At 33.0% G+C, this 26,259-nt stretch overlaps 1 protein-coding gene across 1 annotated transcript; it reads right to left on the minus strand.

Moving 5' to 3' along the window:
* Positions 1-23,568: 23,568 nt before the first annotated feature.
* On the minus strand, positions 23,569-26,039 carry LOC143069741 (uncharacterized). Its single transcript, XM_076244515.1, has 2 exons — positions 25,881-26,039; positions 23,569-25,271 (listed from the first exon to the last, which is right to left on the minus strand). Exons 1-2 carry the CDS (start codon positions 25,932-25,934, stop codon positions 24,195-24,197), a joined length of 1,131 nt encoding a protein of 376 aa, XP_076100630.1. The 5' UTR covers positions 25,935-26,039; the 3' UTR covers positions 23,569-24,194.
* Between the last annotated feature and the right edge of the window lie 220 nt (positions 26,040-26,259).

Raw genomic sequence — 26,259 nt, forward strand, 5'->3', positions numbered from 1 at the left:
AATAGTGTAAAAGAAACCGTATTATAACACATTAATTTTATTTATGACTAATTATAAGAGCATTACCAATGAACTGTATCTTTGGTCAGACCCATCTTCTTATTATATACAAACACACCGATAATTACCTTAACTATCATGATTCCGTTTTGTGTTTTGGGTGATTTAACGCTAGGCCACTGAGGGCAGAGAATTACGCGACTCTTTATTCATCAATTCGAAATATCGATATAATTATCATTGTGTATTCGTTTGATGGCTTAAATTACATGAAGATACGTAACCCGAATAATTCAGTGCTTCATTCGCTAACTGCGATCCCTCTCATGTCGAAAAACTGAGCGAATCCGGTAGGGGTTTGGATTTTTCGAGTTGGAGGATACTAGTATACGGAGGGTCTTTGACAGGAGAAGTGTAATGCTACAGCAAAGTACCGGGTGTCTTCGAAGAGGTCCGCGTTATGTCCTTATTATATAGAATCTTTTTTGTTTGTTTGTTGCAACAAGATTTTTAATAGACTATATATATCTCATAGGTTAATATAACGATTTAAAACAATTACTTTGTAAAACAATGTTCTGTTACAAACCAAAGGCAATGTATGGTCACATTAGTTTTGTCATGAGTAATATCGTTTGGTCCCTTTGAATAGTCATTTTTGCAAAGGGTGCTCATGAACTTATATCAAAACGACAATATCGACGTCTGTATCACAATTGACGCGATTGGTTTAACAACAAGTTTATACTTACACATAAGGAGGATTGTCTGAGGTATAATTATATGGTTGCTGGAACCTCTTTCGCACAACCGTATATAAGACTCTTTATAAGGCCTATAAAAATCCTCGTTTTAGCTGTGCAAATCTAACTAAACGTATACCATGGAAGTATTATTCCATGCTTATTCGTATACTTAGTAGTAGAAATTACATGTTTTCTGTGCATAAAATGTATATTGATTTTTTTTAGGTTTCCTAATACAAAATGAAAAATTTCTACCCAACAAAGACCCACTTTATGAAGTGGCTGTCTAGGGTCCCCTTCAACCCGTTTGACCTTGTCATAACCTATCGATACGATTTATTAATTAGTTTGTTCTCTTCCTGAATACTATGCATGAAATATTTGAAAATTGGACGTCAAGCTGACCACAACCAAATAACTGCAATTGATTGATTTTTTTTTTCTTTTGTATGTACTTTCGGTGTGCATATATTGTTGCTTTCCATATTGACTTATATATCTATTCGATATTTCATGCTATACATGCTCATTGACACGACTATACCAATATATAAGTAATAAGTATATGGTCTACTACGTAGCATTTATTACTTTCATATTTTTCACAAATTGAAATGTGATATACATGTACCTAAAAGTTATATAACAACAGGTATAAAAAAGTGTTGAAAATAAAGAAACCGACTTCATTCGCTTCTTTTCACCACTCGGATTTTTCAGGTGTTTCTTAGTACAGAGTTCTAACGCCCAATAAATTGTCAAGTTATCACAACGATCTTTGAAACAACTGTAGAACAAAGCTAATGTAAAATGTCAACCTATACCCTTCACAGATTGTCGTAATGTAATATGTATAGTAATTTTACAATTTAAAACTCTGTAAAAATGTAAATAACATTACGACGTCCGGTTGTAACGAACCATTATATACATTATATATACATATAAGCAGTAGAAGCAGTTTAAACACTTAAGCAGATGATTGCCATAGTTTTTCAGTTTTCATACTGTCGCTTGAATTCTATAGAAATCTTAGGTTTGTTTTTCTTTTATGAAATTTGTACGGAATTATTTTATCAATTTGGAGTTATAAATCTGAATAATCTAATAATTAAGAATTCATTATCCTTATGCATTTTTGTCCGAAATTGGCTGTATTTTTTGTCCTTTTTCGGTTATAACTGGTCCTTAGTTGTATTACGTTTAGGATTTTAAAATATTTCGTGCTCGAGCATCACTGTCTGTGCAGTAACATTGGTATCGTTTATGTTATTATAGATTCGAATCCAAAAAGCTCTGTAAAAATACGTTATTACGACAGCAAACTAACAAATCAACAGTAGACAACAAGAGGGCAAAATACCTACGGAACATTTCACCTGACCAGACTACAACGGACGACACATTTCACCTGACGGACAGAACATTTCATTTAACCGGAATGTAAGTAATCTGTTATAGCTGGACAGCACTGATAACAAGATGATATATGTTTTAAACGACACTGATAACAAGATGACATAGCTGGGCTATACTGACAACAAGATGACATAACTGGATGGTACTGATAACAAGATGACATAGCTGGATGGTACTAATAACAAGATGACATAGCTGGATGGTACTGATAACAAGATGACATAGCTGGATGGTACTGATAACAAGATGACATAGCTGGATGGTACTGATAACAAGATGACATAGATGGACGACATACCACTTCTAACAACATGACATAACTGGACGTTGAACTGATAACAATATGATGTATCTAAACGACACTCATTGGCGGATTCAGCAGGGGGGGGTCCCGGGGGTTGGAACCCCCTTTTTTTGGACGATCAATGCATCTGAATGGGATAATATATTTGGACCCCCCCCTTTTACTCTGGGTTGGGCCCCCCTTTTTACAATGGCTGGATCCGCCCCTGACACTGATAACAAGATGACATAGCTTTACGATACTGGTAACACACTGACATAGCTGGACGATTACTACTAACAACATGACATAACTGGTCCATATACTGCTTACAACCCGAGTAAAATACTTCTTCTAACAACTTAACTCAACGTTGACATAGCTAGACATACTGATAACACGATGACAAAGATAAAGGGTACTAATAAAACTTGTTTCATAACTTGACGGTACTGGTATTAATATGACATAGTTGGACGATACTGGTATGAATATGACATAGTTGGACGGTACTGGTATTAATATGACATAGTTGGACGATACTGGTATTAAATTAATCCCTTTATCTAAATTAATATTAATTTAATATGACATACTTGGACGATACTGGTATTAATATGACATAGTTGGACGATACTGGTATGAATATGACATAGTTGGACGATACTGGTATTAATATGACATAGTTGGACGATACTGGTATTAAATTAATCCCTTTATCTAAATTAATATTAATTTAATATGACATAGTTGGACGATACTGGTATTAATATGACATAGTTGGACGATACTGGTATGAATATGACATAGTTGGACGATACTGGTATTAATATGACATAGTTGGACGATACTGGTATTAAATTAATCCCTTTATCTAAATTAATATTAATTTAATATGACATAGTTGGACGATACTGGTATTAATATGACATAGATGGACGATACTGGTATGAATATGACATAGTTGGACGATACTGGTATTAATATGACATAGTTGGACGATACTGGTATGAATATGACATAGTTGGACGATACTGGTATGAATATGACATAGTTGGACGATACTGGTATGAATATGACATAGTTGGACGATACTGGTATGAATATGACATAGTTGGACGATACTGGTATGAATATGACATAGTTGGACGATACATTTTTTACTGGTATTAATATGACATACTTGGACGATACTGGTATTAATATGACATAGTTGGACAATACTGGTATTAATATGACATAGTTACACGATACTGGTATTAATATGACATAGTTGGACGCTACTGGTATCAATATGATATAGTTGGACAATACTGGTATTAATATGACATAGTTGGACGATACTGGTATTAATATGACATAGTTAAACGATACTGGCATTAATATGACATAGTTGGACGCTACTGGTATCAATATGATATAGCTGGACGATACTGGTATTAATATGACATAGTTGGACGATACTGGTATTAATATGACATAGTTGGACGCTACTGGTATCAATATGATATAGCTGGACGATACTGGTATCAATATGATATAGTTGGACAATACTGGTATTAATATGACATAGTTGGACGATACTGGTATCAATATGATATAGTTGGACAATACTGGTATTAATATGACATAGTTGGACGATACTGGTATTAATATGACATAGTTAAACGATACTGGTATTAATATGACATAGTTGGACGCTACTGGTATCAATATGATATAGCTGGACGATACTGGTATTAATATGACATAGTTGGACGATAATGGTATTAATATGACATAGTTGGACGCTACTGGTATCAATATGTCATCGCTGGACGGTATATCAATAACAACCTACTATAGCTGCATGGAGAGTAGCTTGGCGATCATGTTAACAACTTGACATAGCTGAAGAATTAATTGTTTAACCTGACATATTTGAGGGATACAGTTAACATAACCAGAAGATGATACAAGTGAACATTTACAAGCCATTTGAGGAATACAGTTAACATGACCCGAAGATGATACACGTGAACATTTACAAGCCATTTGAGGAATACAGTTAACATGACCCGAAGATGATACAAGTGAACATTTACAAGCCATTTGAGGAATACAGTTAACATGACCCGAAGATGATACACGTGAACATTTACAAGCCATTTATGGTAAACTATGTCGTTATTAAACGCGAGATCAACTTATGGGGTACTTTATATATGGTAAATCATTGGTTGAATAAATTTGCGATTTTTGAAAAGTACAACAGCACTGTCAATACTTCATTGTTGATAACTGACTTATTACTTTAAATAAATAAAAATAATCTATTTTGTATCGTTTGTTATGCTAAATATAAATATTTCATTTAAAAATGTTACACGTTTTATAGTATTTCAAAATGTCATTTGACAATCGCGTATTCTTCTTCCAGTACAAACCCATTCATCTTTTTTTTCAGAAGCTTTTTGTATCGATACCAAAAATAAATTTTTACACCTCTTATATTCCCGTGAATCATTAAGAACGAGATTTATATAGTGACTTCCCGTTACTGTCACCTGTGGAGAAATTATACAATTTCAAATTAAACATTAAACACGCTCAGTGATTATATTTAAATGTAATTTAAATGTTTTGTATTTTGTCCTCATCATCTTTCTCTCCAATTAGCATATTAAGGATGGGTTTATATTTACGAGGACATAACTTTAAAAAGAAAACGTATTTAAATTAGGTTCATGCAGTTGTTGCGTGACATTTTGGGTCAGGTCAACCCCGGTTACATTTCGGCTAAGTAACAAGGAGAAGTGGCAAGTAGCGAACTTGTGCTGCGTAAAAGAAAACGATAAACCACGAGATTCCAATCCTTCTTCCTATACAAATCCTTAAATTGATTTTGGTTAGATTTTTCGTAAAAATCAAAACTAAAAAGCGGATTTAATCTCATTTAGAACAAACTTAGAAACGGTCAAACAAGCTCTAGGGTTCAAACTACAAGACATATAATTGCTTTTTAAATTTATTTAATTTAATTTTAATTCTTTTTTATGATTTGTTGCAGTGTTGTCCCTACATATCGGATGGATTGTCGCGACAAGAAGACTTGTATATAAACAACCATATCAGCCATCGGCATATTTTCGATGTGTCGGCACTTTCATTCGACATTTCAGGATCTCATTCTTTAGATTTAATAAAATGAACACCGAAGAGACGAACGATCGATTTTTTAAAACTCATTTTCGATTGTAATTAAGTGAAATATTTCATACATTTACGGGAATATTTAAAAGTGACCACATGCGGAGGCCGATGATTACCATCTCCGGACAAAGATTAACCTGTCCATTAAATAAGGAAGATCATTTAAGTGGAAAAGTTATTAACTGTAAAAAACTTCCATATCTATATAGTGTTACTACCCACAGTTTTTTGACAATTGGTTCTTAAGAAGCTTTACCTAAATTTTTGCCGTGTCATCAGACTTTTTTAAAAGATTTTTTCTCTCCCGTGGTCATCTTCCCTACTAACTCGCTAATGACCACAGCTTTGGTCAAACTACAATGTGCTGTCATTAGGAGTTTTGTTGTTATCTCAGATTACATAAAGAGTTACTACTATTATACATCCCATGTCAACTTCTTACTTTAATCTTAAGGTGGTACCTAACACTACAGGGAGATAACTCTGTAAAATCAGCCAAACGTTTTAATTACGTTGCGTTGTGAAGAGAATATTAAGCTTCTCAATGATCAAAATTAGTGTTTGTCAAACTGCTATATAACCAGTGTAATTTTTCTGATAAAACGGTTGGTTCAAATTTTTTGAAATTTTTATATTTTTGTCAAAGGGTCAAAGTAAATACTTTGTAAAAATTTTATGAAAATTAAACGAGCCAAATTGATTTTAGTGAAGGTGTTAGGTACCACCTTAAGTCTCGTTAAGAATCTTTTACTGACGTATTCTCTTGTCCTAGAATTACAAATCTACAATAGTCATACTTGTATTGCTTTTAATCTAGTAACCAAACATAAATAAGAAACGACCAAAACGTATATCTGCCTTGAAACGAGCATCCCCTTTCAGTGTTGAAATTAAAAACTTACATTCCACCATGAAATTTGGCTAACAATCGCCCAATTCTTAATCGAGTAATTCAGCCTCTCCCCATTTCCCTCCCCGATGATTGACTCCTCCACCCACTCAACATGTGCAACCGAAGAGCAGCCGAATTGAACAACTGAATTATTTGGGTTAACCTTTTCCCTTCAGTATTGCATGCCTTTAACCGCTCTGTTCAAACTTTTTTGTCCTTTTATAGCTGAAGTTTCAATCTGTAAAATAATCAGCGGATTATATACAGTGAATCAATTCGCACTTCACACACCTACACATAAAACACACACATACTTTCGTTAATACATTATCTCTTTTTAAGATAACGACTCATTACGTCCGCATAAGGACTTCAAGTTACATAACTTTTAAAAAGAATCTTTTTGATGAACTGCTGTTATCCAATTTTTATGTTCAATTTCGAATATTTATCAACATAAATTTCATTTTATAATAATAATCAGACCAAGGATTTGTAAAGTGATACCATATACAAATCATTGCTCAGACGAAAATAATTTCCTATTTCGATTCCGTATAGACAGCTATTGTAATAGGAATATGTTAATGCCAAAAAAAGACATTAAAGAATCACTTCAACATTCAAAGTGAAACTCATCTCCCATGAAACCGAAATTTGGGAACATTAAACGGAATCTTTGACTCCTTCTCACTTTCAGACAAAATTTCTCACCATATTAGTATTTCCACGTATATGAACGATACAGTTGCACTTTGAACACAGTTACATTTTGACAATTAAATACGAAGTTACATCAAACGATTTTTTAGCTCTATTTATAGTTAGTAATATATATTTCATTGTGTAAGGTTAATTTAAGTATTTCTATGTTTTTTAGTAATTACAGAAAGAAACTTCTACTCAATATGTATTATGAACTTCTTATACGTTTTGAGAAGAGAACATTTTCTCATATTTAATTAAATATAACATTTTGAAAATTAATGAAGCCAGGCTCCTGTTTGACACCTTATTAGAGATTTCATGAATTAAATATTCACTTCAAAAGAAAAGAAAAGTAATTTAAATGTATTACATGAAGCATTTTTAAATACACATGTATGAAATTTCATATTGCAATGGTTGGTTGGATTAAATGCACTTTTAATATCTGTCGAAATTTTAGATAACATTTTTTATTCGGAGTTTTCTTGAATATGCGTTTAGAGTTATCTCCCCATACATATTGCATGCAGTGCCAATTGAGAAATTATTCATATTCCATGCTTTTTTCGTAATGAATTGACTTCGTGTTTATTCAGGCGTCAATTGTAGAAATATAACGTTTTAAAGCGTTCAATAGTCAAACAAGTCATATGCGGAAATTAAAGTTAAGTGGCCTTTTAGAATTTGGAAGATTTCTTGAGTATGCATTTAGAGTTACCTCCCCGTTACATAATTCATGCAGACAAGTTCAGGGACTTTTGTTCAAGGGCATAATGCATGGGACAAGTTCATGGACTGGATTGTGAATTAAATGAAAATTAAGTGTGAATGATACTCTTGTTATTTTCAAAACTTTATTATTCATGTTCGTTAAACACTTTAAAACGACAAACAATTAAAATCACACTTCAAAGGAAAAAAATTAATGTTTTTTTTTCTTACTGATTTTTTTCAAACGTACATTATCTATAATTGGGTAATCGACTTGTCTTATTGTTGTCTTTAAAGATGCCGATAATTCAGCCGGAAATATTGCTAGTTGTTTCCAAATTATTACTAATATGTTTGTCGTTAAGATCTACAGGTAGATACCTACCCTTTGAAGTCACAAATAAAGATCAGATTGTAATGACTACCTATATTTGGATAAGATAGGTGTTTTTATCAAATTGCCATCGGCTAATTCGTTACCCTGGGATTTTTAAAAGAAGAAATACATTAATATTTCACACCTACGGATCCTTTATGAACTTCATTATGAACTGAAATTAGAAATCTGCTATTAGTAAAATGACGACCAAAAGACAAGATCTTAAATACACTTTCTTTAGAGCTGATAACATCACATTTAAATATATATATATGTGTACTTATTCGACTAGCTAAAGAACAGTGATTACTGGCCGGCGTACACTTAGAAGTAGTTTCCATCCGCTAAGTATTTCATCAAATATTTGCTGCTGGACATAAAATATCCAAACAAAAAGTTCATGCAACTAGTCACTTGATGGGAGACATACAGGTTTAGGGTCTAGAGAACTTTCCTTACAACACTACCCAAAATGTACAAGTTTGTTTTCATGCGAACGTTACCATTCTCCATTCACTGCTCCTGGCTCAAACATATCTCTAGTCTTATACTCTTCAAGACAAACTTACTTTCAACCATCCAGTTCTACAAGAAGATTTCTACAGATTTATAAAATCATAAATTATACAATGCTTCAGTATAGCTGTGCTGACGAGTCCTCGTAATACAAAAACTTAGCTGACAACGATTTTTATGTAGACATATATGGAAATAGGAAAAAGGTTAAGAAAATGCAACTGCGCGGATTCTAGAAATCTGTCCATCATCACCTTTTATCTATGGCGTAATTAAGATTCCAATGTTTCGTTACTAGTCCCGGGCGGAATGTCCGCGTCAAGGACTTGTAAAAGGCAATTAACTGTAGCGTTACGTACTAATTTAACGTCTCTAATACAAATATTTTTATATGTATTTAATTCACACCGACTAAGTAAATCTACGTTCACTGAGTTTACAAGTATAATTTGTAAGTTTATGACAATTTAACTTTATTGACAAACACGGTAATAAAAAAATGAACTTATTTGTCATTTTGCGGTTTTAGCACTTAATGAAAATTGGGGTTTGTCGTTTGGCGTATTCTATAGCCATTTACCATCTTTGGTGATCAAAGAGAAGGGGTATATGATAATAGTACATATAAAATTACTCAGTTGCAAATGATTATCACCTATATATAAGCCATAACACAGCATAAGTCTATGGCTATAATCCGAAACTATTGCTGATTAAATATTAACTTCACTTTACAATAACAACAAAACAGGTCCTAATCGTAAAAAATGCACCCATTATCTTTAGCAATGGTTTTCTTTGATTTTTGAAAATATAAAAGATCCTTTTGTCTGCTAAATGTATATATTTACAAAGTATCGGTTGAACCCTGTGTTCATGGGTTTACACTAATAGTATAAACGTTTGTGCTATAGAGAATGGTTACAACCGCCAATTTGTATAAGTACTTTCATGGAAGTATATGTTTGTTATGAGTCAGTACTATTCGCAATATCTCTGTACAAAAAATATCTGCACTGCTACAATAGCAGATTTATGTTCAGTTTATCGCCTATGAAAAAAGCACCCCGTTTATATTAAAAATATATTTACTGTACATGTATAAAACCAGTAACAACACAATTATCGAATTGTAATTTTCATGTGTGATGTTCCAAAATTCACCAAAATAGAAGGACAATTGAAAGTGTGAGACTTGACTATTGCAAATCTTACATATTTTTAGGGTATCTTTTTCATTTTATGGACATCCGAAGTAAAACTTTTACTATGCATCTCGAAAGACACAATTGCTGTTTAGAGACACATTCAAAGTTTTATACTTAATAGTTTAATGTCAATAGGAAAAAAAAGACAATGTGGTAAAACATTTGAAGCTGTGACACTACATCTTATTTGGGTTCTAATGTATGACATTTTGAGACACTTTCATACATGCAAAAATAAAAAATAAAACGAGGAGAAAAAAAAAACAATTACTCCCTCCCCAAAGCCGAACAACATCGATTCCGCTCCCTACGGACTGCGAATTCAAACAACCAAATACCATGCACGCATATTCCTCTAGACAACATGATTTCTTCTCTTAAACATATAACAGACAGATACTTGAAAATCTTTGAATTCTTCATATACATACACCATACTTTGACTGTACACTGGTTTTTGATGGCTGTTTAGATTGTTGACAATTGTGGACAATAGCGGTCAGATGACATTTAGATAACTCTTGCCTGAAAACAATTGACTCAATTGCAGTGGTGGGTGTTAAAATCTACAATAACATGATTTCGGTAAACATCAGATTTTATAATTTAATAAATATAGACGTTTAAAATCTGATTAAGGAAAATTCGAGGTCACTTGTATTGTCAATTTCTGCTTGTTTAGAGGCCTAAAATAGGCATGGGTTTGCGTGGACTAATTGCCTGGTTTTAACCCTAACTACTTTAGTATGTCGATTGGTTCCGCGCATCGGAATTCATGTAAAAAAACTGAATGGGTTTCCATAAAATTCTAAAGGCGTGACAAATTTACTTTACTGTTAATTAAATTTCAAACAAAAGGACGCACTTAAAGACACTATACGGACTATAATCATACAAAAGATCTACCATATTTTAATTTCTGGTGGTAAATTAACTGTTTGTGCACGAATTTACAAGTTCTGAAGAAACAATCGCACGAAAAACAATACACGTTCGAAAAACGACGCCTGGGGTTAAATGAAGAAACACCCGCATGAAAACAAAAAACGCGTTCGAAAAACCACACCTGTGGTTAGATGAATTATTAGAGTGACGATTTTTTTTCGCGTAGTGGGCCATCAATGTTATGTACATAGTTCGTACCCTCTCACAGTTACAACAACATTATGTCAGACTTTGAACCCGGATGCGTCCATTTACAGTTTATACATATATGTTATACCGAAGTGGTTTCCTATGTAAAATAACTTTCAAGAAATGTACGATTAAACAGTATGTATGCGTCAGGAATTTTTCAACGAATTGAAACATATTTTAGGACACTTATCTTGTCAAATTTGTGGATGACTGAGGCTATTACAATTAAATGTGTAAAAACATGATAGATTTGTCTTGTTTTCCGTTCCTTTACATGTCTTTACATTCTTATGAGCAGATTTTATGCACTGAATGTTTGTATCTGAAAAAGAAATCAGGCCGTTGGTTTTTTGTTTGTTTGAATTGTTTCATATTTCGTCATGTTGGGGCCTTTTAAAAGGTAACTATAAGAGTTGCGTTTTGATCATTATTGAGGGTCGTACGGTGCCTATATAGTTGCTGACATCAACATTATTTTGACTCACAATATTACATAACACTCAGTTACAGAAAAATACACATGAAAAATGTGACACTGAAGTGTGTAAGGGACATGGACCTCATTTTCGCAGCTTTAAAGATTATACTGATAAGAAAATGTGGTATGAGTGTCAATGAGACAACGTTCCATCCAAGTAAATCCATTTAAGATTACTTTATAAAGTAACGGACTTAAATATAAAAAAAGACGATGTGGTATGCCTATATTTCAATGGTATGCCTATTTCAAAATTTTACAGTTTTTACAGACTGTTTAAAGATAAAAAATACTTATTTTTGTAGATTCAAATAGTTGATATTTATTTGTGTATGACTTCAGACTACCAAAACCATGAGCAATTCTATGCATTTAAAGACTACACTAGATGCATTATTCTTTAAGTGACATGCTTAGAAATACAAATATTGGGGTGCAAAAAAGTCCATTGTCTTTGAAATGCACCTGAAAACAAACACAACTTTGGCCAAAGTATAAATTCGTATACCATGTAGTCCTAGATCTAGTCCTCATACGATACTAAGCCACCTTTTAGTCGAACAATACATGCAAACATCTACAAGAAACTAAAGTAGTACTTGTTGTTTAATAACTTCATTAATCTTTGTCCAAATAAACAAAATAAATGACAATATATATACATAAGCTTTATAAAGTGTGACACATTTGAGAACAAGAGAAAAAAGACAGAGTACTACAAATAAATTGAAACAACCTCCTGGAGATCGGATTATCTCGGGATTAGACCATTGTTTTGTCTTAATCAAGAATGAAATTAACCAATTTTATTGCCCGTTCACTGTTTGTAATAGACTTTAAATATTGAGATAGCTCTTCAATTTTAAACACCACCAATTTACATTAAGTTGGGTAATTTTATGTGGCCTTCCAGACAATCAGTAAACCCGTTGGTCAATAACAGTTGATATTAACAGTTCATACGGTACGAGTAAGACTGTTTATATCAATAACGGAAAAAGATCACTAGCCAAGTTGCAATTTCAAGTACGATTCATTCTACATTAAACAAATGCGGCTATATTTGTATCAATGAACTAAATGACCCAATATGTCAATTATGAAAATATGTATCGCATATCCAAATGAAACATACACAGGGGGAAGTCGAAGGACAGTCGTAATGAAGTATGTTATATCTATGACGATTTTAGGTCAGAAAATATATAACCTGCAAACAAGCAAAAAATTAAGGGTAGATAGGTAGCAAATGATTTTATTTTCAATAATTCCTTGCATGACTGGTTAGACAAAGGAAACGAGCAGACTTTTGAGGGCTTAATAAAAAGCTACAGAACACTATGTTAAGGGTATACGGTACCCAAGATTGTATGAATGTAAGCACTATATATATTAGTAACGTACATCCTTCAACAATGAGTAAAACATAACCGTTTAGTTAAATATGACTAAATATCAACAAAAATGAGAAACAGTTCAATTGAGAAAAAACAAACAACAAAGACGTTCATTTATGAAAAAAAATTTAATGAAAAACCAATATGACTCAACTTGCCGCTTTGCCCTGGATAGTGGTGTAACAGCACAATATAAGAACACACTGTAAACACACAGTGGAAAAGACGGTCAAAGAAACAATATACGCAAAAAAGAATTGTGAATGACATGGTCAAACAATATACGCAAAAAAGAATTCTGATTGACATGGTCAAACAATATACGCAAAAAAGAATTCTGAATGACATGGTCAAACAATATACGCAAAAAAGAATTCTGAATGACATGGTCAAACAATATACGCAAAAAAGAAATTGTGAATGACGTAGTCTTATACTCTATATATACCGTGTACATAAAACGAGTACATCACACAGGACTATAGTGATCTATAGTGTGCTTATGTAGACCATAGATGGGTATTACATCTATGTGTAGACCATTGGCGGATCCAGATGGTTCCAGGGGTTGAAACCCCCCCCTTTTTTGCCGATCAATGCATTTCAATGGGGACATATAGTTGGAACCCCCCTGTTTGTCCTGGGTTGGGACCCCCCCTTTTTAAAATGGCTGGATCTGCCCCTGTACACGGTATGTATACTCGAATAACTGTAAAACTATACATACAGAGAATGCGGTCAATGTAAGTTGGTGTAAACTGGTTAATAAATAGCCCAAGAAAACCAAAACACAACAAATACAGACATAAACAAAGTACATGTTTACTATTTTATCATTTAGAAAACGTTCTTACTTGCGTATCTAAAAGAGCTAATAATAAAGATAATATAAAAGTCCCTCATTTTCATTTGGACATTCATCAAAGTCGTATATAATTTAAAGGCGACACGTACATATACATACTTAGATTCTATTTTGAATATTTCAAGGACCCTTTGCAAATAGATTGATTTCATAAGAACACTTTAATGGGCGACTGTATTCGCGATGGATTTTGGATGGCCTCGATTTCATAAGAACATTTTAATAGTCGACTGTATACGCGATGGATTTGGATGGCCTCCAAGTATTATCATTTAAGTTGGACATGATAAGAGTGAAACATTATTCGTCCCTCATTAAATACTGAATTAAAACACGAGAAAAGAGACCCATTGTTCATTTTAAAGTACTTTAGTATTCTGGCGTAAGATATTCTACCATATAAAGTTATGTACTTTTCTATTCAAGTTAATTGAAATGTAACCTGACTTACAAACTAAATGTACTCCTAATTTACATGTATATATATAATGTCTATAATCTTACTGAAATGAAATAGATCAGTTTTCTCGGTATATTTTACAATCTTGATTTTGGAATGTTAATTTCAAGACACGTACGTGCTATAAAAATGCAACATGCTCCGCACTTGAACGATTCAGATCAAGAACTTTTAGTTGAGGTTCGTCATTTCATGGCAAAATTGTAAGCTTACAAACATCGACTTGTTTTTATGTGTGATGTTAAAATTGTTCCTAGCACGTCCATCCACTTTAGCTAGCTGAACTTTTGAAATACACATCAATATTCTGAAATCGCTTTTGCCTTACAAATGTATCATATGAGTCATTATATATTTTAAGGAAAAAACAATCAATCAATTACATTTATACATTTAACAAGATCTATATTTATAGATTTTACATATACAAACTCTAATTATATATATTTATTGCAAATATACGTAGATTATTTATATAGTATTCAGATACCGGCGGATTTAGGATTTCGAAAATGCATGGAGGAAAGGGTATATATGACAATTTTAAGACAACGTTAGGAGTGGGATTAAAAAGTGAATGCATAATGCATGAACTAAAATGTGGCTCAATAAGCAACTTCTTAAATCCGTATCTGGTATTGAACCACACTTCAGCATTGAACAAACTGAGGTTCATACATTACATGATATAGAGTTACAGCCCCGCATACATTACGTAATATAGAGTTAAGGTAGATGTGGTGTCTAAATTATAATCCATAGATTTGTTTGGATAATTTGCCAAAATGTAGTTTAAATCATACTTTTTAAAAAAATAATAATAAAAAGAATGGGTCACGGGGCTTATTTTCACGCTACACGGTGTTCAAAATTGAGACAAATTTTGTATAGATTATGCATGGAAAACACAATTTTCTGCAATATAGCGTAATCTACACCATAGAATTTTGAGATAACATATGAGAAGATGGCTTTATAATAGTATGCTTTCAGTTGAGAAAAAGAAACAATGGGGTCTTGCTACATTATAAAATAGGTAAATTCCTAACACATTCTATTGTAAAAGTACCTTAATCTGAATTATCTTCCCTTGCATTTGAGTTGCCTCCCCTTATGTGGCAAAGTTGGAAAAAACTTGATCAAACAAAAGTTTTCTGTTTTTTTTTTGTTGTAAAATACAACTATAAATATGATAAAACATGGCATTTTCTATATCGAAGTGGAAGTTCTTACACATGAATTACCTACCACTCTAAAAAATTGCACCTTCTCTTAAAGATCTAGACCTTGTTGTCTGGTATTTCCAAATCCAAAATGGAGAAAGACGCCCTTTCTACCTTAAAGCCCCTTTTATATAGGATCTGCCGGTCAACATGGAAAAATATGATACTGTATCGAAAGGCATGCATTTGTCTTTTGAAATAGATAAAAAGAACACGCCTTTCGCCGATATTGTTGTTTGCGATATTTTCCAGTGCTAGATGCTTCGTTGAATAGAAGTTATTTCATCGTTTTATTTCTTTTTTGCTTTCAATTTCTACCAAATTGTTTCTGTTGGCACGCGTTTTTATAAATGTTTGTTACAATATCGTATGCTAAAACATCATTCGAACTTGTTCTCGATCCTCTGTGGTTCATTTTTTACATAAGGATTCAAGGACTAAAGAAAACCATCTTCGCTTTCATGGGGGTCATTATTCAAGGTTTATGTATGAATACTATAAAATCCGATACGATCAATAAAGTTAGATTTCTGAAATTTTACAGGTGGCTGTTGAACATTTGAAATGATATCAAATTATTATTATTTTATATGAACACGAAATATACACCTGTGTCTTCTTATTAACTGAAACCATTGTGACAATAGTAATAGTGTATACAGATACGGACGAACCTGATGTCTGACGTTACTTTCCGTGTTAGAAAGACATTTGCAGTTGGGGAAGATGTATCAGTTCGTTATTATAATGAAATCCATTTGGACTTCTGACAAGTTTTTATAGAATTAATGTTCTGTATTGTAAATTTACCCCAGATTATAAACTCACCACAAACTCCGTGCTACACTATATCATACAATTTTAATTAACATCCATATAATTCTCTTATGCTAGGTCACGTTGCTTAGAATGATCAGGTGTGCTTTGACCATTGTACATTTCCTTTCATTTGTTTAACTTAACAAGAAATGTAATAACAATTCTGTTATTCAGAAATCTAGGTTTTTCCATAACTTGTTATAAGCCATGCAATGAGAAACAAATGAATCTTTTTTTTACCCCTTTGGCCATTTTGCTGTGTTTATATAAATATACCTGTACATTAAGTATATGTATATTATATATATGAAGTAAATACACGGAATGTACCTTATTGTATATAGATAGATACTTATTCAGGTAACCTATCAAGGTCAATAGCACTGTAAAATGAATTATTTTGGCCTGATTACAATTTATATGACATTAGTTTGGCCATGGTCATTTGTAACGTTTGATATCACCGATTATTTCTTGTACAAAAATCTGTTCATTATCCTCAGTGAATATATCTGATACTAGATCTTTTTAAAATCATAATAAACAATGATTTGTATAGTAAATGTTACAATAAAAATCCTCGTTATAAAAAAACATAACTTTAATTGCACTAAAGATGAAAGGTTTGTATGTTTCATCCCAACACCGAGAAATTTATAAGTAAAGATTAGTCTATGAAACAGAATATGCATTGATCCATAAAACCCTGTACAATATGAACTGAAATAACAAGCAATACATCCAGCACCAAAAGTATTGAGAATAAGTTTAAGATTATCTTGAAATCATAGGACTGTATATATATATTTTGGAAAAATGTTTAATCATAAAAATGTTTAATGTACAATTCAGTCATAAACAATATTACAAAAGGCGCAACGCTTCTTGTAGTTATTTTGCTTTTCTCTCGGTGTATATGATTGTCTTAGAGCAACTATACCGCGTTCTCCTTGTATTTTTTTTTTTTAATCAAAACTGTTTCTTTAAACTTTCTGATGTTTCCGCTCATTTATGAAATCATCATTATTTGTAAAAAATCAATAAAACATTCACAGAACTTTTCTTTTCTTCGAAACTAATCATTTATCAATGAAGTAATTTGATTGTAAAGTTACTTCACCTATATTTTCACAAGTTCTTTAATCTAACGGTTAGCGGTGTCTCTAATGCTATAACAGTTAATTAGCACCTGGGAAGGGAAAGGTATGAAATTTGGGAGGCTTCGAGCAATTTGTAAAAGCCCGAGAAAACGAAGTGAATGGTGTCGGAAGAAATGTAAAGAAGAGGTGTGGCGAGAGAACCTTGAATATTAATCCTGTGGTGTTACTTGTTAATGTTCTCTCTTTGTGCAATTTCCGACTGTATATCTCTTGGATAACAGACGCGGATTCAGATGATGTAAAAGGCAGGGAGGGGGGCAACGAGACATCTTTCAACTAAAGACACCAATTGACGTAGAATTTATCAGACATGTTTCTTAACCAACAACTGAGTTAGAAGTCAATGATACTAAGTATTTTAGGGAATTCCCCTAAAACCTCCCTCCACCCCAAAAAAAAAACCCGATTGTTTATTACTCCACAAAATAGCGCCTGTGACCGCCTTGGAATGAAGATACATGTATATATGTCTAACGTTCTCAGTTCAAAAAGTGCGATCACTTTTTCGACAATAAGCATTTATTTGTCATCTTAATGCCTAGGGAAATGGAACAGTTTAACTAAATGTACCTTAGTCTTAGCTGATGTATCATTAAGCACTTGTTTGTTTATTTTTCAATCCTATAGAAAGATGTAATGTTGTTATTTTTCTAGCGAAGTTTTGGAAAAATTTTTAATCATAATTGATTCAAATTAAACGTACAGTTTCTTTGCGGATTGTTCGTTAAAGTATGACAAGCGAAATATCGTTAAATAAAACTGCCTTTGGGGACGATAAAGTGTTGATTAAAGAACAACACTACAACTTGGATATGTATCACATCATATTATTACTCAATCTAACAATGTGGAATTTTATCTTGTCAATTTTCTTACAATTATTCAAAACAAACATGTACGACATATTTCCGAAAATGTAATTTGAAGTAGATTTCTTTTATTTCTGTGTTTATTTCGGTATATCAAAAGGCTGAACAGTTCCGGCCTGTTCCGACCTTTAATTTCTCCAATTCTGGAATACTGTGTCAGTTAAGTTGTGTGAAACATACTCGGTGAATTTAAGCACGAATCCAGCCATTTTGAAAAAGGCGTTCCAAAGACTGGAACACAATGAAACTTTAACATACTAAATTAAAAAAAAAATGAAAAAGGCTTGATTTTACACCCAGAACATCTTCCCCTTTCACTGGATCCACCAATGTGGGTTCTAAAACATGTCTTAAAATTGTAAGCGATTTTATCTGCTGAATAGGTCGTATGCTTTGAGCCCAAACCAATTGGAAAACTTTTCCTGAAAGTTTACCCTGTTTCGGAGAAAATAGAAAATAGATATAGGAAGATGTGGTGTGAGTGCCAATGAGACAACTCTCCATCCAAATAACAATTTATAAAAGTAAACCATCATAGGTCAATGTACGGCATATTTAACAGTTTCATTTTATCAATGACCCATTGTAATTACGTAAGAAGGAACACCACATCGTAATCGAACAGACCTCAAATCGCATTGATGATGTATAGATCACGTGTATACATACGCTCCTGCTTATATATGTAAGGTCGGTTAGGTTCTGTGTGTATGCCGTGATATATACATGTATCACATCGCTAAGTTTTTTATTGAAAATGAAGCATGTTTGCCTCCGTGACATGTATACACTGGCCAAAATCCCTTGTTCAGCAAACTTTATTACACTGACAAGACTAGTAATAAATTAACAAAGATGACATCTCATTTGCATATCTTATTGTCGTGCATTCACCATAGCGTAAACAATATGTTTTGATGGTTGACATTTTTTATGTTTACCCACGGCAACTGGATTTCTTGACCGTTAATTTTATCTGACCGGCCGCTAGTCAAACACGTTACAGTTTTCAAGTTGGAACGTAGTCAAGTTAACTTAAATGGCTATTTTATCTTTACTTTGAAACACATACATAAAACACAAATATACCAAAAATAGGTGAAAGGGGACACCGACTACCATCAGTCGACAAAGACCGTGAGACAACAACATGAACGAAACAAAACAAAAGCTTCAATCCATAACACAATACATAGATAACTAAAATTTAATACATAAAGCAAACAAACATCATAACTCCGGGATTAATTCAGAGCTGTTCGTAAAAGGCCAGTAGTTCGTACCCGACGTGTACCAAAGAAGTAAATGATATTCCTAACTAATGTCATCATTGAAGTCCTTCAAGAAAAACGTTTTTGACCTTATTCCCGTTTTTAATCGCGTCAACAAACGCCTGACTTGGCGAAGATTTAAAAGGGTAAACTTATTAGCACCTTTTTCATGTCATACTTGAACCATTCACAACCGTGTAGGTGCATGGCTCTTTCTTAAGTTAGGAAGTATTGATACGTAGAGATTCTTCGTTATAACTATTTCATGTATAATATATGATCCCCCCCTATATCGCAATGTGCACAGGGAAAGGTAGTTCGCGCTTTGGGTATAGGAAAATGTGTGAGGTAAGAAATGGTTTGGGAGGCGAAAGGGGGTGTTTTCAGAACGAAAGATTGTTGGCCAAGGAGGTTTATGGGTTTTAAAGGTTGTTGGCCAAGGAGGTTTATGGGTTTTAAAGGTTGTTGGCCAAGGAGGTTTATGGGTTTTAAAGGTTGTTGGCCAAGGAGGTTTATGGGTTTTAAAGGTTGTGAGGCAAGAAGGGTTTTTTATGAGCAAAAAGTTGAGTGGCAAAGAGAGGTTCGGTTGTAATAGTGTGATGGTCTTGGAGGGTTTTTGGTGAGAAGAGACGTGGGACAAGAAGTTATGATGCGAAAGGTTGTGTGGCAAGAAGTCGTTTTTATAACTAAAGGTTGTGTCGTAAAGAGGATTTTTTAGAACAATTTTTTTCGGGATAGAGAGTCATTTTAAAAACGAAAGGTTTTGAACGGTTTAAGAGGCAAGGAGTTTTTGGCGAAAGGAATGATGGTTGTGAGATAAGAAGGGATTGGTAGAGTGCAAGGCTATGAAACAAAAGCTATTTTTATCAACTTTGATACGTCAAAGCTTAAATTTGGTGAACTTGGACAGAAACAGATTCAGTCGCTTTACAAATTTAGGATATGCCATTAACGCTGAATAAAACAACAACCAGAAGCGTGTGAATAATGGGCAGATTTTACGATTTTATGTTGTTATTTTGTTGAAAATGTATTTTTTGTGCAAAATGATTTTTTTGTCACTAGTTTGTTTGTTTGTTGTTTTCGTGTTTTCAACAATAAAAGTTTAATATTATTGTTTAGTTGTAATATTTTTTTTCTATGTTATATTCATACATAGCAGCTTGACACATGAAGAAATAAACAATGAAAGTCAGACATTTCAACATGAACGACTCTATTACATCTATCAATGGTACACCATATAAATAAAATATGCATATTTCATTGCATTGTATCGTTACCCCATAAGGTCACATACCAATGTATTCATCTACATAGTATATAAACAAATATACAATTATGGTCATATATTTATTTGTACTTAAGGTCGCGGTCAGGCAGGCGACTATGATGGCACCTATGTAAGTTTTATGAAGCAAGATGACGAACGACTGTCGCTTTACGTCACACATAGTCCAGTTGTGTATTGCAGGATGACATTTCCTACACTGAAATGATGGATGGATTCCAATACACATCACTAGCCGTAGGTAGAGAGAAAACATGTAAACACATACATATATATAAACTTCAGATTGAAAATAAATCAAATTTACGAGAGTTTGTTTGCGTAAAAACGGGTTTCCTGCATATATACATCTGTCATAGTTTAATCCGGGGTTATGATCGGTTATTATGTCTACTAAGTACGACGTCCATTTTTTACCCTGAACCATTATCTATACAAAAGAACTTTTTTATGAACCATATGCATTTTTGTTGACACTTTTCGTGGTTATACCGGGTTCAAATCAGAATTTACAGATATAGATAAAGATTTGTACACGTTTTTTTTTAACCCAATTCCGTATCTGCACTAAAAATATTAAAATTATTGGGGCTGCATGGATATCATTGATTTCTATTAACTCAAAAGGCAGAAACATAAATGTATTGTGTACAAAAGTGAAAAAAATTTCAAAAATTTTGTATGCTTAGCAACAGAAGGAAATACCCCCCCCCCCCCCCCCCCCAAGAAAATAATTCTTTTCTATCTTTACGAATCTTTTATACTATTTGCTATTTTGAACATGACCCATGTGTGAAGCATCTCCTCAATGATGAACTGTGACAATTTTCGGATCATCATTGAACATGATACTCATGTGCAACACACTCCTTGTGATCAGCATTTATTTAATTTTGGCTATGTTGCTTTGGTCTTTTTAACAGTTGTAGAACACAGATCAGACACAATTTTTGATCATTCAGAAACTGCTTTTAAGCAGAAGGTCGAGCAGGAACAGTCATTTTTTCATAAACTGATTAAATACATGTATCTCAAACAAGCCAGAAAAAAATACTTTTCTAGAAGTGCTTCAGTTCGGACCAATTTTAATTTGTAGTCACGTGAATGTCTGTTGTGTATAGGTTCATCTCCAGACACCAATTCACGAGGAAATTGTCAACTTTCTGAAAACATGTAGTTAATTTCGTACAGTTTATCGTACGGTTTATTTGGGTAGCACTGGAACTGGTTAATTCCAAAAGTTTTGTTCTTTTTGTCAAACACCGAGTTGCATCCTATTTAAACGTCAATCTGTTGAAATAGTTGTTTATGTTTAGTGCACAACACGGCCATTGTATAACAATGTGGCCATAGTTCGTTGATAATTTGATAACTTTGAAGATGAGTGATAAGACCGTATCAGATTATTAATTAATCAAAGACCCGACACAACGAATATTGTTAATTCTGTCCCAACTGAACTATTCATCTCCGCTTACTATCTACTGTGTTTTTCAAAAAAGTTTTTTTTTCAAGTGTGTGCATATACACATATAAGCCCACATATAATACATGTAATGTGTATCAATTAAACGACGATGTTTTAAATGGTTTTTGTCTAGTCTAAATGGTCAGTGTGTATTATACATCATTAGTACATTGATTTTTTAAAATGTTATGTTTTTCGAGTACTTCTAAATACGGTCAAGTAAAGTGCATGTTCCCTTCTGGACCTTTCAAACCAAGTATGAAATGATACATTGTATATGACAAATACACATATCGCAGCTCGTTAATCACACCGGGAACATAGTCATCTACACGTTTTAAAGATTCCTAAATAGCAATTTCAGAGAAAATTGTAACTAATAACTCTTCCAATTACTTTGGTAAATTCTAAACACGTGTTTTCTCTGAAAATGCCTATCGAATTATCTAAGGATATGTTACTAGATTGAGACTTCTGTTTGTTTCATTTTGAGAGACTTCTCCGATTTACTCATTTGTTGAAGTTATGATACGCTACACAAATCACCAAATTCAAATGACAATGCATTAAGTTTGAATTTGGTCAATGTGGAAATCCTATCGTAAATAGTTCGATCCAACAAAATACCATTTAAATGAAAAATTTCCAACCTCGACCTCTTCTAATTAAAACCCAGACAAAATATTTGTCGTTTTTGAAAATGACAAAAATCGTCAGCCAAAATCCCAGCAGAAAACAAAACAATAAAAAAATAAATCCGTCACCTAGGACAAAAAGATCCTATTTTATAATTTATTTGTGCAAGTAAAAATGCCAGAACATAAAACCAATATTGACACAAGAAATCAATCCATTGGACCTTTTGTTAAAACCACAAGATTTACGAACAGGTGCATCGAAACCATTGAACTGTGACGGGGGTCTGAGAGAATTACAATGTAACAAAATTGATGTCAATTATGAATGGGTCGTTATCAATGTTATTACAATGTAATTTTTATTTCCTGTTGACCTGCATGCCTTTTCTTCAAAGCGTGGGAATGCTGGAGAGAAGTGAATGAAAATAAAAAAAAATGTTCAAGGTATAAATAACATTTTTAATGTTTTCAAACATTGGCTCTCTTGCCATATAAATACAAAATGATATGAATTATAAACAAGATGGATCTCATGGAAAAGGTGAAAAGTTTAATAGTAACGACATCTTTGGTGATTTCATAACTTGTATAAAACAAAAATATATTCAATTTTACTATTATAGCGTGAACGCCAAAAATTATTGGTCAGTATGAAAATGCATAGTTTCATAAATAACAAATATTTAACATCTAAATGAAAAATTTACATCCAAAATGCAAAGTATTGGACGAAATGCGGACTTTCTTTCAATAGCTAGCACATTTGTATAAAAACCCGTTTCTTGGGTTGTACAAAAACATAATACTATTATACTCAACAAGAACTGGAATTATTAACTTTAAAAATGCCCTATCAACATGAAGGACAAAAAGCCTTAATTAAAGAACATCCCACTTTCAGTGGCACAAAAAAATGAAAGTTGTTTTACAAGGTCCCGCAAATAGTCAAGTAAAAAACTCCACTTTTAAAGTGGCATTGATTTACCAAACGCGTAAATCAATGTCAAATTGTCAAATAATAAATTAATAATAAATATAAATTATACGGAACAAAAACATAAAAATTAATCGTCCTGGGAAAGCGTGTTAAATATTGGAAGTCGAATCTGCAACTGCTTGCTAATGTCTAATGGAGACCCGTAAGTGTTTTGAGATGAGGAAAAGCTGCCACTACTACTTAAGCTGCTAGCACTGCCCACACTATCGCCTGAGATACTATCGGGAGGGGAGGGGGGTGCTGGTGTCACGTCCCACGAATCCCCGAACACGTTGTGGTTGTTGTTCATATTGCGTTGTTGATAAGACAAGTTCAAAATTGCATTTAGCTGCTGGCTCAAAGAGTCAATTGAAGAGTTATTTACATTGTTCATTTGAGTTTGAACATTCAAAGGCTGAAGCAATGAAGCAATTGTCTGAAGATCAGCGGAATAATTGAACACAGGGCTGCTGGAAGTAGACGAATTTCCCGACATACTACTTGAACAAGATGAAAGACGGCTGAAATCGTCACTGGAAGCCGGACTAAGACTCGGACTGTCACTGGACGGAGGGCTGTAATCAGATCCTGCGAATGAAATATTTGAAGGTCGTCTTGCGGAATTGTTTGTTGATGCTGAGGATGAAGATGGATTGCGACGTGCTGCCAACATGGCTTCGTGATTTTTGACCATCTCGGCCAGTTTCTGATCGTCTTCGTTGTGAACGAAATGACACCTAGGTCCATACGGACAAAATCCAATAGTATGGAATGTACGGCAAAGTTCTGTTTTGTACTTGGGATGACGATTCAATGTACGAAGTTCATGTCCACCGTGAGCAAACTGACACTTATCCCCATATTTACAATGACCACTTTCCTCGAAAGGTCGGCACAATTCTGTTTTGTAACGGCTCGAGTTAACATTATTCCTCTGAATACTCAAACTGTTCAAAGCTCGGTCACCGATCGGTTCACTTATACTCCTATCCAACTTGCGATGTAAATTCTCATTCTGATTAAGATCTGTTGAAACACCATTCTGTTGTGTAATTGTAATGAACGAATTTGAAGGCATAGCATGTGTATTCACATTTCTAGACACCATAGCACCAATTGTAGCCCTTCTTTCATTGAACTGTTTCATCTGTTGGTTTCTGCGATTCTACAATTATAAATTAAACAAGGTTATAACATGTACTTGCTAAATTCATCTTGAAACACGGTGTCTTATCTGCAAGGTGGTTGATAATACACAAGAGATTAAAGTGAACTTGTGTGTAAGGCGATTTGACGGGATATTAAATGACCAGATAATAGCACATTGAAAAGACTGATAAAAAAATCTATAATAAATCCTTTTTTAAATGAAAAACTAAAGTAAATCAACGGGGATAACGTTTTAAATGTTAATTTGACATTCATTTACATATAGAAACAATAATAGCATAACAACAGCGTACAAAGTTCGAATTTACTATAATAACAATATAATTACTATTTGAAATTAAAATACGAAATTGATTTCGGTTTCAAACGTTAAAATAAACTTTGACAACATGTTTGCAATATTGATAAACAATAATTCAAATTGATTCAAACTAAAATTATAATTTTTAGATAAAATAATTTCAATAATATTGACAATAATTTACACAACTTTTTAAATACATACTAACTATGCAAAAATACTATATCATTAAATCGTGATACTTTTCATCACTTCACAAGTTAAAATTATTAAACTTTCAAAGTTTTAATTATTGTTGCTTACCTGTTGAAGAACATCACCAACATCATAAAATGCAGATATTTGAGCACTAGACATAATGTCCTTTTGAATAATATTAATAATACTGTTAATTTTAAGTTTATCCACTAGGTATGATTACTTTGACACAACTGTTGTTGAACATGCGGTTTCGATGCGTATATATCCTAAAGGAGGCGGGGCTTACTGAAGTAATTATTTACAGTAAAGAAGGAGGAGCCAGCAGATAATTGAATAAGTCGGTCGACGATTTTGATTGGACAACAGCAAAGTAATTTTATCAGTATTACGAAATTGTTGTAAACAAGTGTGTAGATTTTTTTCTGTACAGAATTTGAACATTTGAAATAATTAATAAAAATTGATGGATTTTTTAACATTT

Source organism: Mytilus galloprovincialis, chromosome 3 (assembly GCF_965363235.1).
Source record: "Mytilus galloprovincialis chromosome 3, xbMytGall1.hap1.1, whole genome shotgun sequence".
NCBI lineage: Eukaryota > Metazoa > Mollusca > Bivalvia > Mytilida > Mytilidae > Mytilus > Mytilus galloprovincialis.

Coding starts and splice junctions, on each gene's coding strand:
- LOC143069741 (XM_076244515.1), bottom strand. CDS start 25,934: ATGTCTAGTGCTCAAATATCTGCATTTTATGATGTTGGTGATGTTCTT. Junction 25,272..25,880: donor TTGGTGATGTTCTTCAACAG/GTAAGCAACAAT, acceptor TTATAATTGTAG/AATCGCAGAAACCAACAGAT.